This window comes from Phoenix dactylifera, chromosome 2 (genome assembly GCF_009389715.1).
Source record: "Phoenix dactylifera cultivar Barhee BC4 chromosome 2, palm_55x_up_171113_PBpolish2nd_filt_p, whole genome shotgun sequence".
NCBI lineage: Eukaryota > Viridiplantae > Streptophyta > Magnoliopsida > Arecales > Arecaceae > Phoenix > Phoenix dactylifera.
In genome coordinates this window covers 12,913,554-12,930,278 of record NC_052393.1, presented here as the reverse complement: position 1 = coordinate 12,930,278, position 16,725 = coordinate 12,913,554, and the positions used below count along the sequence as shown (strand labels likewise).

Below are 16,725 nucleotides of genomic sequence, written 5' to 3'. Positions count from 1 at the left end.
TTGAAGACATACTTATCCTCCACGATGCACTTTCACTTCAGACTTGCGTTCAAAAGTCGATCAGATCACTATTCAGACCAGTCAAACTAGTTGATCTAGAAACTGGATGGCTTGCCAGTTCACTATTTACTTTAGTTTTAAAAGCATTGCTTATTTTCGATCTACTCCTAAAGCTATTCTTTTTTTCTTCTTCTTCTTCTTTTTAGATAAAAGCTTCATCATATCCACATGGAACCCACTAAATAACAGCTATTAAATCTTTGCAAAGTATATTTCTCAGGAACTACCTGTCATCTCAGCTCCACTTTAAGCCACATGAATGCTTCCATTGTAATCTCATTTTGCTTCATTTTAACATCCTCTCCGAAGGGTACCAATTGGAATCCAGCAAACAGTTTTTTAAAAGAAGAATTTTTATCATTTTCTATCTTTAAGCCTGGAGTGCTAATTTCATTCTCATCACAATTGCTATCATATGGCGTATGCCACCCCAGTAAAACGATTTATAAAATAGCAAGGAAGTAGACAAAAAGGTTTTGGATTTGATGGGTGGGGGGGAGGGGAATAAATTAACTACAGGCATTAGCCAGGCACATGGTGGGCTTTGGTTGGTCTCCTCTTCTTTATTTTGGACAAAATTTGATTGGTCTCTTTAACTACATGTATTTAGTTGCATGATGCTACCCTAAGCTACTATATGATTGGTGGGTGGTGAGATCAGCACTAAACATATACAGTACTAAACCCTAAGCCAAAACTGGGTGGTTGCTGCTAAATTAAATGGATGCTTCTCATGAACCAGACCAGAGTCACAAAACCATGTGCACGCACGAGCATTGTAGCATTAGGGGCTCACTACGCTCTTCATCGACCATGTAATTTAATTTAAATTATTAGCAATAATGGATCTGGACCTAGGTCCAACATGGGGGACCGTCCGAATCCATCAAGTGGCGAGCGGTGAGCAAGCGTCTGACCGTTGACCAATAGAGAGGAGCGCGGTGATATCTGGGTCGGATCTGTCTCCCTGCGAGGCTAAAAGATAAAAGTAATAACAAGTGGCATCGTTACGCTGATGATCCAATTTCTTACATTTATTTTCTAGGAATACGGCGATTGATTCACCGAGTTACCAAGATTCTTTAGAATGCCGAAGCATTGACGAAGACGGTGGTGTTGGGATTCGAGCCAAGTAGCGGCCCCGGCGGCACCGCCGCCTCACGGATTTCGTGCGGGACCTGCAGCAGCCGTTCTTCTAGAACTCGAAACCATGGATGCTCTTATGATCTTATCATGGTGAAGAGTTATACCAAAAGGTTAGAACTTCTACTTTGTTTCTTTAATTACTTTCTAGATTTCGAAGTCTTTGTCAATATATCTAACCAGGCTTGTTGCTATATATATGAAAGCCGGGTAGGTTGGAACTTTGGGACATTCAAGTTTTCAAAAGGAGGTTTGACATGGTAATTGATTGATGAATAAATTATTCATGATATTGCTAAACAGCAGCCGACAGCTTCAGTAGAATTAATAGAGTTGAAAATCTTTTTTCTTTTTTTAAGTAATGATAGTGTTAGAGCAAGTTTTATTATTTCCACAGCAATAGCTATGCATGGACTATCAATATTTCCACTGCAAAATTAAATGTTACAGTATATTGAAGAGTTCTTTGGCATGCAGACGCATAGAGATCGAGAGATGTGTATAGCTTAATTTGTTCTACTAATATTGTAAAGGAAAAAATGATTGTATTTGAACTCTCTTTTTTTTATTATTTTTTATAGAACAACAACGCGAAACAAGAAGCAGACTTCATAATCCTTTTTGGTGACACCAGCTATATATGTATAAAAACCATAAAATCCAAACTAGATGTGATGCATTTGTAAGGAAGATCACATCTATCATGGACCCGTATATGATTTAAATCTTAATATATTCTTATTTTATGCAGACAATTAAAATGATCGAATGCCACTCAAGGAAAAGGTGCAGACCAATCTAGGCCTAACTCAGCTAATGAGATAACACAATCTTATTGATATTGATTAAACACATAGTATTTGTATATTAAATATGACCAGACTTTGAAAAATGATCAACTAGAATTTTTGTTTTGTTAACTATGTTGGGTGAGAACTGGTTTTATTATATTGGAATATTTTTGTGGTTATAAACAAATAAATTGTTTGGATGTTGTACTAAATGACTTAAGTTCAAATTCCACTTTCATCAAGTTTTATTGAATTAGAGGTAATTGGGAGAGGGCTATCCACATCGTGTAGCCAACTGGTTACGAGCATCTACTAAAAAAAAAAATCTAGTATGTAAAGCTTAAAATTTGAAATTATTGTTATTAATAAATCAAATCTAATATATAACCAAGCAATAATCAAGGAAATTCTTCTGTATACATCAAGATTTTTCATCAAACAAACATAACTAGTTGTCTCCTATAAGAGACCAAGTCAATTACATCAAAACAAGTATACCTAATCAAGTATTGTGCTTCTTTTCTTTCCTAAAGCTATGGCATACGGGAAAGGTCACTTAATGGATGCCATGTGATATCAATTAAAATCAAGATCATTCTAGTCAGCTGCTCAAGCTTAGGATGCTTATCAACTAGACTTGCGCCAGGGCCAGACTCTTAAGTAAAAGCATGGGTCAATTGTTACATAATCATAAGCTATCACGAGCAGATTCAACATCAACTCATTTACAGGCTACAAGAATGGAGCTCATACATATCTATTGCCCATCTTTTCTCACCCACTTGCATGCAGTGCCAGTATTAAATCCCCATAAAATATTTATGGTCGGATCGGATGTGTGCATTCCTTTCAATCTTGCTGAGATTTACATCTTTATTCTAACAAATACATCTTTCAAAATGAAAATTATTAAAAGTTAAAAGCCCGACCATCTCCCAAGATGAGCAATGCCTAGATTAATAGCGATCTTTTTTTTTATTTTTTGGTTGAGGTGGAATGTTGGAAATTTTGGAATGTCGAGGTCTTTTGAGATCTTGACTCATATTTTGAGGCAAGATATCAAAATATCGACCGATATAATAAATACAAAACTAATAATTGTTTTGAGGCATTACTTTTGATTTTTATTGGTTAAGCCATCTATTCAAATGAGCAAGTAGAAGATTGGAAATATTGATATATTTAATATTGATATTTTATTGATCTATATCGTGGATTTATCGATTCATATTCATTGAAATAATTGATACATTAACAATTAGAGCCTAATGCAAATATAAATTGGCATCCCACATCCTCTACAAAAACTATGATCTTGGCCTTAGCAACTAAGGAATTTAGATTTTGTGTCTTCAAAATATCTAGACTTGGATGATCATAATGTGGATAGTTTTCTTCCCTATATTTCTTTAAAAAAAAATAAATCGACCTAGATGAAACCTTTACTTTATACATTCTTGTTGAAAAAAAAAACGTGCTTACTAAATCAATTTTTTCCTTCTCTTGGATCACATGTATTCATGTGCAGAACAGCATTGTTAGTGTACACAAATGACCACCCTCATTTTGAACTTCCTTTTTTTTTTTTTGTGGGATGAGTTGATGCAGGCTGGTAGTACAAAATAGAACCTTCCTTTTCTCAGTTCTCTGCACAAGAAATCAAAACCTGGCCAAAAATCCATCCAAAAGCGGGCAGCGTGGCTTCCATCCAAACTCCAAAGGCAGCATGCATGCTTACATGTGTCCTTAGCCGAGTCAGGCCCAACCCAAACCGAAGCCGCGCGGCAAGACACCATTTTTTAGACCCCTGCCGGTGGCGTCCCATCGGTGAAATATCCTCCTCGCACCATCCAAACCTTTATTTCACAAAATATTACCGAAATAATTAAGACAGCGTAACGATCACTCCTTCACTAAATCCCACTCGAATGCATTCCCAAAGGATGACACCACCTTAATATAATAATATCCTCATCCTTCTTCTAATCCCCTTCCCCACATGCATCCAAGCCCACCTCTGTCACCTATTCCCCATAACACAATTATATCTTACGTACTATCCACACAACTATATTTAACTCTTGAGATGCGTATGAGAAAAAAAAAAATTACAAACTTCCACCTCAAATAGAGTCAGCGCATATCGGAAAACAAGACCATGGCAAAGGCGTTTTGGGGGTAGGCTTGAGGCGAAGCGGGAACCCTGGCCATGCGAGGGCTGAGTCCGGCTGCGCGAGGCTTTCCTCTTAGGCTTTTACGAAAAAAGAAGAATAAAGAAAGATATTTATAACACGCTGCCGAGCTATATATTACCCCATCGCCCCCCCTCTTCTCTTCGCTTTCTCCTCTGTTTCTAAATCTCTAAGCAGAGGCCGGGTGGCGTGATACGATTCTAACGGTATGGCCGGTGGTTCAACGCCGTATTCCGGTATATTGAAGCTCTGGAAGCCTTATTGGAAGCAGCTCAATCTCATTTCCATCGCCGTCATCGCCCTCCTCTGCTCCGCCTCCTACCTTCTCGGCATGTGGCAGCATGGCGGCGGCGGTGCCACCTCTCTCGCCTCCTCCTCCACCATCGTCGCCACCGTCTCCTGCAACCATAGCAACAACTCCCCCTCATCGACCGCCGTCACGACTCTCGACTTCGACACCCACCACGCCGCCGACGTCTCCGCCGTCGACGCCCTCCCGGCGCGGCGGGGATTCCCGGCGTGCGACGCTAAGTACTCGGAGTACACGCCGTGCGAGGACGTGAAGCGGTCCCTCAAGTTCCCCCGGGACCGGCTCATCTTCCGGGAGCGGCACTGCCCGGGGAAGGGGGAGGAGCTCCGGTGCTTGATCCCGGCGCCGGCGGGTTACCGGAACCCGTTCCCGTGGCCGGCGAGCCGCGAGGTGGCCTGGTTCGCCAACGTGCCCCACAAGGAGCTCACGGTGGAGAAGGCGGTCCAGAACTGGATTCGGGTCGACGGCGACAAGTTCCGGTTCCCCGGTGGCGGGACCATGTTCCCCAACGGCGCCGACGCCTATATCGACGACATCGGCCGGCTCATCAACCTCCACGATGGGTCCATCCGGACCGCCATCGACACCGGTTGTGGGGTGAGTTATTCTCTCTCTCCTCTGTTCTTGTCTTTGTGGCGGCGTTTCGGCCGGTTCGCCGGCGAAGTTGCCCGGTTCCGGCGACAAGATCGGACTTTGGGATCTTGGTAGCTTCGCTTAGGATTCTATAATTTATTTTTGGAAGCACAGGTTGTCTTTCGCCCAATATTATTACAGGTGTAAATTTGATAATTAACGATCAATCTATATACTTAGAATTCAGTATCTTATTCACAGAAGAAAGAAATCACCAAGAAGATTTTTTTTTTAAAAAAAAAGAAAACAACTGTATATGTGGTTTTGGGTTAGTAACTCATTGCCAGGGAATCGGATTAAATTATCTTTTCAGTTTTTTGTGGTTAATTAGGCAATTTAGTGTTGCTTAATTAAGCTATATTGCAACGCGTTATAGTCGGAATTTTCTTTCTATATATTCCGGGTTAGTGTCAGAACATTGGAGTAAATTAGATTTACTTATCATTTTTCCATTTATTTTTTGTAAATCGGATAAATATCGTTCAGCACATTACTTGATACGGTCAAAGTCGACGGTCAATATCAGGAAAGCCAGTTCACCGAGTCAACCGAGTTACTCGGTTCGCTCCAAGTGGAGAATAGCGAATAGCCTCGTTAGTCTTCTTCTAGACCACCGAGTTCATTTAGTTCATCCTGATTAATACTGGATTCAACAATGGTGAATGTAGGTGGCAAGCTGGGGAAGTTACCTTCTCTCACGGGACATCTTAACAATGTCGATTGCACCGAGGGACTCACATGAGGCACAGGTCCAATTTGCGCTCGAGCGAGGTGTGCCGGCCATGATCGGAATCCTCGCCTCCAAGCGCTTGCCGTATCCATCAAGGGCCTTCGACATGGCCCACTGCTCTCGTTGCCTCATTCCTTGGCATCAGAACGGTAATTCTTCTATCCTTTAATTACCTATGCTTCTAGATTTGCCGTACTAGTCGGTACCATACCATACCAAGCATACCATGCCATACTGATATCAAACGAGTATGCAGTTTCTTATACTATAAGAGGATATACTGATATGGGATCCGATGCCGAGATGGCAAATCTTGCTATTCTCGACCGCCTAATTGTGCTCATTTCTACGAACAGATGGGCTCTACTTGATCGAGATCGACCGCATCCTGAGACCGGGTGGGTACTGGATCCTGTCGGGTCCTCCGATCAACTGGAAGCGCCACTGGAAAGGGTGGCAGAGAACACGGGAGGATCTAAGTGCAGAGCAGTCGGCCATCGAAGCCGTCGCGAAGAGCCTCTGCTGGAAGAAACTAAAGGAGGTAGGAGACATCGCAATCTGGCAGAAGCCAACCAACCACATTCACTGCAAAGCTAGTCGGAAAATCATCCGGTCTCCGCAGTTCTGCGCAGCTCGGAATCCCGATGCTGCTTGGTAAAAATCCTGCACTAAAAGCTTTTAGTTCTTGAGTTCTTGGATTGAATGAATACTCTTGCCAACAACCTCCTTGAATTGCTAACGTAGGTATACAGAGATGGAGGCTTGCATCACTCCCCTGCCTGAAGCGGATTCAATTCGAGACGTTGCCGGCGGGGAATTGAAGAAATGGCCCGGGAGACTGATGGCGGTGCCACAAAGGATTGCTAGTGGAAGCCTTGATGGGGTTACCAGTGAGATGTTCTTGCAGGACAGCGAGCTATGGAAGAAGAGGGTGGAGCACTACAAGAAATTGGTCAACTTAGGACAGAAGGGCAGATACCGCAACCTGCTCGACATGAACGCTCGGTTCGGTGGATTCGCAGCTGCCTTGGCTGATGAATCCGTCTGGGTCATGAATGTGGTGCCGACGGCGGCGAATGCGAACACGCTTGGTGTCATCTATGAGCGTGGCTTGATTGGAACCTATCAGGACTGGTGAGTGAGTTCTCAGTTCAGAAATAACGGGCACCCTGGTTGCCTGTAGTTCTTTCCTTCGATTTCTAACACTGATTTCTTTCGCTGCAGGTGCGAGGCAATGTCTACATACCCGAGGACTTACGACCTCATTCATGCCGATTCGGTTTTCACTCTTTACAAGGACAGGTAGTATGGAATTCCTTTCTCCTCTTTCTGCCTCCTTAGCTCCATGTATGGATCCAGTTTGAGATGATGCCATCAATGATTTCAGATGTGAAATGGAAGACATTCTGTTGGAGATGGATAGAATCCTGAGGCCTGAGAGCACGGTGATATTTAGAGACGACGTGGATGTTTTGGTGAAGATCAAGAGCATTACGGATGGAATGAGATGGAAAAGCCAGATTGCTGACCATGAAGATGGCCCCCTCCGAAGGGAGAAGATTCTATTGGCAGTCAAGGATTATTGGACGGCGTCCGACCAAAAACAGGAGCAGCAAAATGGAGCTGCATAGCAGAAGGTGCTTTAAAAGCATTGGATTCGGCTATCGTATTGTCTGGTTTCATTTTAATTTCTATGGTTTATTCAGTCACAATTCATTGGTGCTTCCTTGCTCTCTCATTGCTCTGATAAAGTGGAAAAGATAAAAAAAAAAGGGGGGGGGGGGGGTGGGAGCATAGAGGAAGCAAATATTGGAGCCGAGCAAATTCGGATCAGTCTGTGGTCCAAAACGATTGTTTGGATTTGTTTTGCGGGGTGGCTCCGTTATAAGATATCGACTGCAAAGATTTTGTAACAAACCATTCAGAAGTGACAATCTATTGCTGATCATCCACCCGACTGTTTTATGTTCGTTCTTTTTTTAATTTATATTGGATTCCCTGCTTACAGATCAAGAAGTGAATAACTATGACCAAAAGAAAATTTTGATAACAATGCTTAGTGATTAACTAATTACATTGTCAAAGATAATCAAAATACAACTCATTGAATGGCCGTTCACCTAGCGAGGAGATGAAAGAAAGAATCAACGATCAACTGCTATAAGACACCTATTGGGATACCACAAATTCTAGCCGGTTTTGGTGTCGAGGAAGGATATATTGCTTCGATCAAACACCATATACAGCTAGAACTTTTTTACCAGCCTTCTAATTAAATTTGTCAACCTTAATCCCCATTATCTTCTTAAGTCTCTTATAGTGGTTTCCCACAAGACGGTGATGTTTCATTAGATGCACATTCTTTTCGCAGCCATCATCAGCCTTGCATTATGTCCGTATATCTTTATTTTTCTCTCTATAGAAGTTCTACTTATTGCTTTATTTTACAAATTCTGGAGGCCGTTAGGTTGCTCTTACAAGGAGCGTTGGTGATTCATGCATCAGCGATGAAACCTGAAATCTTTAACTGGGGCTTAAAGTTCAGTTGAGTCATGCAATGTTCGCTCCCTCATGCGCTGTCTACATAATGGGAATGGGTGCCTCAGAGGATGCCTGCAACCGAGAATTGAAAGCAATGGCAGCAGCTAAGTCATTCATCTCCCTTCCTTCCATGTCGCTCGCCGCTCGAGCTATCTTTGTTCTCCTGCTTGTGGCTCTGGCTGCCCAGTCCCAAGTGGCCGAGTCTCAGAACTGCTCGGCTGGGCTTGCTCAGCTCACTAGTTGCGCTCCCTATGTCCTTCCTGGTACGAACCAAGGTTCTCCAGATGACCAGTGCTGTGCTGCTCTTCGAGGACTCGACCACACCTGCCTCTGCAACACACTGAACATCATCTCTCGCTTGCCGAGCAGCTGCAAGCTCCCTCCAGTCACTTGCAGTAATGACCTCCCTTCATCTCCTATTAGGTCTTCTTAGTAGTATCCCTTGTATGCATTCCTTTCACTCATACTTATCTTCTTCTTTTTTCTTTTTTTTTTTTTTATGAACAGGTACTTAAGCTTGAATGAAGCACCTAGTGACTGCAAACTGAATAAACTGAGATCCCGCCAAGTCCTCTTTTTTTTCTTCTCTCCCCTTTTTCCCCCCTTTTCTTGTCATTTTGGGATGCCATCTGATCTCCGAGTGAGCAGGTATCATGAGGATGTATCAGAAGTATTTGCAATGAATAAAAATAGTTTAACCTTTCTATGCAAGTATCTTTTTTTTTTCGTGGTAAATTAGATAAATTAAACCATTCGAGCATAGATATGTAGGTGGTTAAGCTCTTTCAAGTTTCAACTATAAGGACTACACTTTAATCATGGCTAATTAGGATTACGAGGCAAAATGATGTTTAGTAAGCCACAGCAATGGAAGCTTTCAAGCGTTGCTTCTTTTATAAGTTGCCCAACTTTTAAGCCAGTTATGATTTGTTCAACTTAAAGGACTAGCGTTTCACTGAAAGAGAGGGCACCCTACAGAAACGGATGCCATTGAACTTGAGAGCAAGTTGATGCACGTCGTTGATGTGGACGGTGGAGGGCTCACATAAAGTCACAGCGATGATGCGCTTTTTCCAACCTAACGTAGCTAACCTCTTTTTTATTTCTAGCCAGCTTAAAAAAAGTCAAATGGTTTCATTAACATAATATTTAACGTGACAAGTGTTTGGAGAAATGTATAAAGATGTCTCAACATCTATTTATTTAAGATCTGAAAGAAAACAAACAATGCACAAGATGATGACAATGGCATCACAATGAATCGGTTTGATGATGGAGTAACCTTCCATGTCGTCTTTCAAAGAAGAAAAAAAAAAGAGACCATGAAAGACATTTCTTTGGTTTCTATGATGAGGCCCCTACTGGAATATCCTAATCCTAATTGAGGAGGGTAAGTGAAGCACATGGAAGGAGTGAGGTTCGTGGCTGATGGATGGATATTTCCTACACTCCTTTCTTCTTATTGTCCTCGGTTATTTTTCATAATAACCCAAAATCTTATTTAAAAAGACTAGCCGGAAGATATTTTTTTGATTCTTTAGTCCTATATAAGTACCTAAGATCTTTTCGGCGAATAACACTAAACATATGCCTACACGGTCCTCACTTACTCCCTCCGTTCAAGCCCTGACATTCTCATCAGGCTAAGGGTTCAAATCTAATCACAAGCACTATGATTGGCCCGTGGTCAGCCTCCATGAACTCGTGCTGCAGTATCTCCCAATCCACGTAGGCTATGGGCTAAATTCACTCTAAATACCATTTATAACAACTTAGCTAGCTAAGACCTCACCCAAAATGGCTAACCGGAAGGTATTTTTTGGGTTCTTTAGTTCTGTATAAGTACTCAAGATGTCTTTGACGAATAATCAAAATGGAACTAAACACACGTCTGCACGGACCCTTACACTCCCCCTACAACTTAAAGCAATATATGAGAGGATGCATAAAGCTCTTTGTTTTTCACATTTTTGGTTATCAATCTAGAGAGGTTGAGGACATTTGTCCACATCTTATGGACGCTTGTGGGCATATAACTTTTTGCCATGTCATATCATAATCCAGAAAGCTCTACTGCCCATGAGCATGGTCCATTACACTTCAGGACAAATCAATTAGTAGATACATTATCATACAGTATCTGAGAACCAACTCCAAACTCGAAACCTAACTGACTCATCCCGATTAATTGTTGAAGTTCTTTTGCTTCAGTTTTTCCTTCCTTAATTTCTTTCTTTTTTTTCTTTTATACTTGCTGCGACTGTTAAGTTGATTGCCTCAAATAGGTATAAACTGAGATGTCTATAGCTCGGTCTGAGCATTGGTTGACTTGCTAAGTTAGCTAGCAAATTTGATCTAAAGCTTTTGTTTTGTTCAAATTCTGCGTACATGTATTTTTTAATTATGTTTATTCATTTGCATCCAAAAAAAGGCTCATTCAGTGGATCTATAGTTCAACATATGATCTAGTTTTGGAGTCAAACTCGAGTAAGCTGAGAAACAAGAACCATCTCCTGGCCAGGCAAGAACTCAGCTAGCGAATGATGCCTCAGCTGGGGGAGGGTGTTGCATCCAAGGTTGGCGTCCAAGACATGTCCGTCCTTCAATAGGCGCATGATTAGCAAACATGATGGCCCAATGGACCCACTACGTACCAAAGCAATTATACAAAAGCCAATTGAGCAAAGATTCCCCTAGAATGGTCAATCTCAATACTTTCTATTGCACCTAAAACTCATACAAAGATTATGATTCCCTATTAGAAAATCTTCAGATGAAGAGATGTAGGTAGGTGATCATGGAAATAAACAAATGAGAATTTAACAACTGAAGAGAGAGAGAGAGAGAGAGAGAGAGAGAGAGAGAGAGAGAGAGAGAGAGAGATCTGGGTGGATAATAGCTTGCCAAATGAGAGATCTCAGTGTTCAGAAAAGTTTTTTAAGGGACAGAGATCCAACAATCCATATGTTCAAGCGTTAGGAGAATACTTATTTTAATACAATTGTGAATCCGCTTAGCTGTCCACGATGAATAAATCTTGAGAGCGTTGACTTCCTTGGTGAGGTTGCAAATCCTGTATAAATAGTTTATGTAAACTCTTCTTTTCTAATAAAAACCGGGTGGCTTTTACCTCCCACTTCATCATCATCAAAAAAAAAAAAAAAAAAAGACTTTCTTGGCGAGGCCAACGAATACAATTTGATCCCTCGTGTTATAAAAAAGAAAAGTAGATTTTTGGGCTGGAAACAAAGTACAGATCATAGTCCACTTTTTTTTTTTTTATAAGAAAAGAGAAACAAAACAGGCGCCCTTGTTAAGCGTAGCTAGATTGTTTGCTTCGGACATCCGTCCGATATGCATGGAAATGTTTGTGTCACAGAAAACCAAAACTAATCCACTTCTCTAAAGGCATTTGGAGCTCCATTCAGGGTCAAACTCCAAACTTCTCTCCAATGCGGGTGCTAAGAAGAGATTGGCCAACTAGCAATCTGAGAACTAAACATCATTCCATCATAAGTCTTTGATTACGTAGGGCATGTACTGGTAGTCTGGTAGAGCATGCACTACCTTAATGGTCACACAATTCCACCTAATGATCTCATGTTCTTGGCTGGAGTCTTGAGCTGCACATCTCCAAATATTTGGATCTAGTAGATAATTAAAATAAAAGATAGATCTCTCTCTGTGTCAAAATATCGTATGTATACTGTCTTAATGCTAGCATTTTAAATCTGTTGGGCTACCATGGCCAGCTCAAGCAATCTTTCTCTGAAGGGGAAAAAGATATCCTTGATAATATAAGAGAACATCCATGCATGCATCTAATCCTCTTTCCTTCAGATAAGTCATGCCATGGCACATGCCCAATGTCGAAGCCCTACAAGGAAAAGAGAATCATATGAAGCTTTTGGATGGAGATGTGCATGCCTAGTGCTTGACAGGTGCACAATATCCTTGAGGTATCGACGTATAGGTTGGAAGAAGTGAAGAACCAGAGAGGGGCAAAAGGGAGCAGAAGCTGCACAACATCCTTGTTTAAGTTATTGAAAAATATGATGAAAAGAGTCTGGCAAAAAAAGAGGAAACGAATCAAACAAAAACAAAAAAAACAGGAGAGGAGGAGGAGGAGGAGAATGACCTGGCTGGCAGGCTGCCCAAACAACAAGCATTTCAGAAGTCCAGCTAATTGCTTTCATCCCATTTTGTGCCTAAATTTTTCCCAGCTAGTTACCTGGATGGTATTCATTGCCAAATATTAGTTTTAATCTTGAAAAATGACCTAAGCAACCAAATAAACTAATGTCTATGCCATTGTTCACCCACATAGCATGCAGTACATACAACGTACAAGAAGTCTGCTTTAGCTGGGCCTTACTACATAACATAGAACTGGCTGCTCTGAGCCCACTCTGCACTGATGCTGGTCAGGTTGTTTAAACTAATCTACAATGTGGTCTGGGTCAAGCAACCAATGGGTAGGCCCAACTCAAGAATAGACACAATAGTGCAACATTTTTTTTGTATAATAGAAACAGCATTAACTAGAGCTGATCTTTCAAATCTTCTATATTATAGCAAAGAAAGGTTCATATCTGCGCCATTATATTCAAGAAAACATGGGTTATTGGACATCTAAATGTCAACAAACACGTTTGCAAGTTGAAAATGTGACGAGGTATTTAATCTTATGCTCAAGAACACGAGTGAAACTGAAGTCCCCATCCTCTAGCTCCAAAGCTCTAACCGAAAGGTATCCACTCAATTCCCACACTTGTTCATAAAGCACAAGATATTAACTTCTAAGGTTCACATTTGGATCGGTTGGCTAGCACTCAGTGCTTTGGCAGGGGAGACATCCTGGGTTCCAACTAAGATGGTGGCATTCCCACCATATTTCCCAAAGAAAACTAACCTTGAATATTTAACTGACAGTCTGATAGAATTTCCGCTCTAATTTTGTAATAAAACTCTGTATAATGCTCATAAAGTAAGGAACAGGAGCAAGAGTGCCAAGTAATGATCGATTGTGCTACTCTAGGGTGTTGTAAACAAGATAAAAATTGTAAAACTATAGGCAATAAAACATAATCTCACATTCAATAGATACCATTTTCTTTTTACCCCTTCCTTTCTTCAGCTATCAAACCTCCCATACAAGCTAGGGTATACATCTTAGTCTTTATTTGCATTTTTTTTTTTTGGTATAACGGCAGCTCATCCTACTCTAGTGTAGATGCAGCCAGTAGAATCAAGAGCGATAATCTGGGACAACGGTGAAAAAGGGACCCCTTGGTGTGTCCAGAGGACCTCTCCGGAGTGCTATGCAGCATAGGAAGCGACCCAATCTGCGGCCCTGTTCGTCTCTCGATATACATGCTTTGCCTGAAAGGCGCTGCAGTCTCTTATCATCCGACGAATGTCGCAGAATAGATGACTCTCATCCCTCCGTCATCCCTTCTTTCGTATCTAGTCGATCACCATGTCTGAGTCTTCCTCGAGGATAATGCCCTTTGCCCTCAGCCTCTGTCTTGCGTAGGAGATACATTTTCATGCTGCCCTGAGCTCCGCTCCTATAGATGTCAACCCATCGATGCTTTGCCTACCCGCAGCAATCATCTGTGAGTCATAACCCATGATGGCAAAACTCACATTTGCTCTGTCTCCATCACCGATAGTACTACCATCGAAGTTCATCTTAAGATGACTGAAGGGTGTGGGAGCTTTCAAGAAACAAAAACAAGCCTGGGCGCTGTATCAGTAGAGTGGGGGTCTTAGATATCCTTAGCCATCCTAAATGAAGTTGCCGTAGTCGTCCTGGTAATCTCAGTAGTCTGAAGAAAGGCTCTCTCCACAATGCTCCTCAATGGCTCCTGCCTATCTTCGAAGAATCCGGCGTTCTTGTCCATCTTCAAAGACTCGGACATTCCTGTCTAATCATATGTGATATACCAAATAGGCACATGCGATCCCCCACTCCATCATGGGCTCTGTAGTTTCCTCTTTCAATGCTACTAATGGCTCCATCACCACCTATGCAGGGGCAGCATAGTTTCTTGCACTTGTCCCGCCATGCTTCACCAGTGTCAACTTGTATTCGGACCAGTCTAACAACCAAGGCTAGAGTTCGCTTAAGGACAAGAGAACATGACGCAGGACACCGTGATTTGCATTAAAAATGGCCCAACTCCAATTATTTTATATAAAGTAGAGACAACTTTTTAGCAACTCTACTAAGAATTCATCCCAGAAGTTTCACAATTAGGTTTCTGATCGCCACACTCCGCTCCTTCTCATGAGCTCCCAAACTGTATACCAATTCAAGCAGTGGTGGCAATTTTTACTCGATCCTCCCCATCCACTCAAACCGGCCTAGCCCATTCTTGACCTGCCTGACTTGACCCATTATCTTCATGGGTCAAGTATGACTCAGTCGAGCTTGACTTAGCTCAAGATCGAACAGAGTATACTGATCCTTTGCATCACCTTCCCTTGAAAAATATAATTTTATGTACATAGTAAGAACAAAGTCATCCATAATCCCTTCGCTCTGCTGCTGCGTTGATCATCCAGCTAGACCACCAGCCTTGCTGTTTTCAGTCACCCTGATTACTCCATTATCCACATTTCCTCCTCCTCTCCTTTCCCCTCCCATTTGGGTCAGGTATGGACAAGATTTGCAGCCCACCAGTGGAGTCAGGTTGGAGAAATTTGATCTAGATATAAGTGGGGTTGAATGCTGAATGCAACCTGACCTGACATACTGCCACCCCTAAATTCCAGGGACACTCATGAGCTCAATAAAACTTTCTTAGACCAAAGGTTGAGAAATTCCTCTTCTTTCAAATCTAAGTAAACATGGTAAGACCCTGCATCTGACTTTGTTCGCAATTAAATTGTACAACACCTTTCCATAAACTAGAAATTTCACGATCATTAGATAATACAGTCACGGCCGAAGTACTTTGAAATCCCATCTTTGTTTGTTCATCACATATAACTGTTTAAATCACTCAAAAAATATTAAAATTTTTATTTTTATTATTTCATATTTTCATTAGAAAGAACAGTATTTCCAAAAACAGCCATTAAAGAAAAGAAAATAATTGTCAAGCTTGCCAAGTGATAATTTCTTAGCTCAATAGGTATAATTCAAGCTCTAAAGCATAACTTATTATTTTTTTTAAAAAAAATCCTTTTAAAGTCGCATAGCTATGTAAAGGCAATATGACTATAGATGATTTGTAGGTACAAGAAACTCAAATCCAAAGGTCCTCCTCACTGTGCATGTCCACAGAAACTGGGAAGAATACTCTGATCTTGTTTCCTGATAGAGATCAGCAATAGTAAAATAAAAAAGAATTTTTATCAATCTTAGAGCTTCTGGATGCAAAAGACCTACTCAAACTTCCACTGATCCACTCCATTTCTCATACTACTTCACTACCAAGCATGAGTATCTCCTTTCATTCACAATTTAATGCAAAGCCTTTAGGCATCAGCAGTTTTAGATAGGAATTACTGTTTATATCTTCTAGATGAGGCCTTAAAGTTCTTTAGAAGATGTAGAACTAAGTTGTACGAAGCTACTGGAGCCAAAAATTAGCATCAGTTTATTAAAAGAAACCTATACTCCTTTCAACTTTCATGTCTCTCTGTCTTTGCTGAAATTTAATGAATATCAAAAGAAGAGCATACGCCTAAAAGAAAGGGGCTAGGTCGACTGCATGAATGAGTCGAGATGGCAAGCACAATTCTTAAGCTTAGTAAAGAACCTTTGGTGTGCATGGAGATTTTTCTCTAGAGGAAGAAATGCGAGAAAGAGCAGCTTATAATTGGCCTAGTCAAAGTCAATCAAAGGTGGCTGAGGGATATATTTGATGGCCTTCTAGAGGGAGCCGAAAATGAATTTAGAAAAGCTTCCATGTGACATCCTCAAGTTAGTCTTCTGCTTTCACTGTCTTCTCGAAAGCTAGGGGCGGAGGACCAAACAACGAGTGGACTACTTTTCCATTGCGAGCATGTGTATCTATCAAAAAACCTCCAGGAAAGTGGAGGAGGTCTAAAATCAACTCTCCTCCCCAGATCCTTAAAGCCTTAATAACTTATCAAAAGAGGGTACAAAAATACCTCACTCCCTTCAAGTCCGTAAAACACTATATGGGAAACCAAGGACATTATCATTCTCAGAATCACAAAATCACAACAAACTTTGTATCTAGTATAAAGACTATACTAACATCTAGTGTAAATAGTATGTCAACTAATTTAAACCCTAATGGTACTATGAAGTATAGTACTTAGGCTTTTTGCATGTGATTTCCTATC

General features: G+C 41.2%; 1 protein-coding gene across 1 annotated transcript; it reads left to right on the top strand.

The window, feature by feature from the left end:
* The first annotated feature begins 4,119 nt into the window (after positions 1 to 4,119).
* LOC103714143 (probable methyltransferase PMT15) lies at positions 4,120 to 7,585 on the top strand. Its single transcript, XM_008801299.4, has 6 exons — positions 4,120 to 5,093; positions 5,798 to 6,008; positions 6,216 to 6,513; positions 6,604 to 6,993; positions 7,084 to 7,161; positions 7,247 to 7,585. The coding sequence occupies exons 1-6, from the start codon at positions 4,395 to 4,397 to the stop codon at positions 7,488 to 7,490; spliced, it is 1,920 nt and encodes a 639-aa protein (XP_008799521.1). The 5' UTR covers positions 4,120 to 4,394; the 3' UTR covers positions 7,491 to 7,585.
* The last annotated feature ends 9,140 nt before the right edge of the window (positions 7,586 to 16,725 follow it).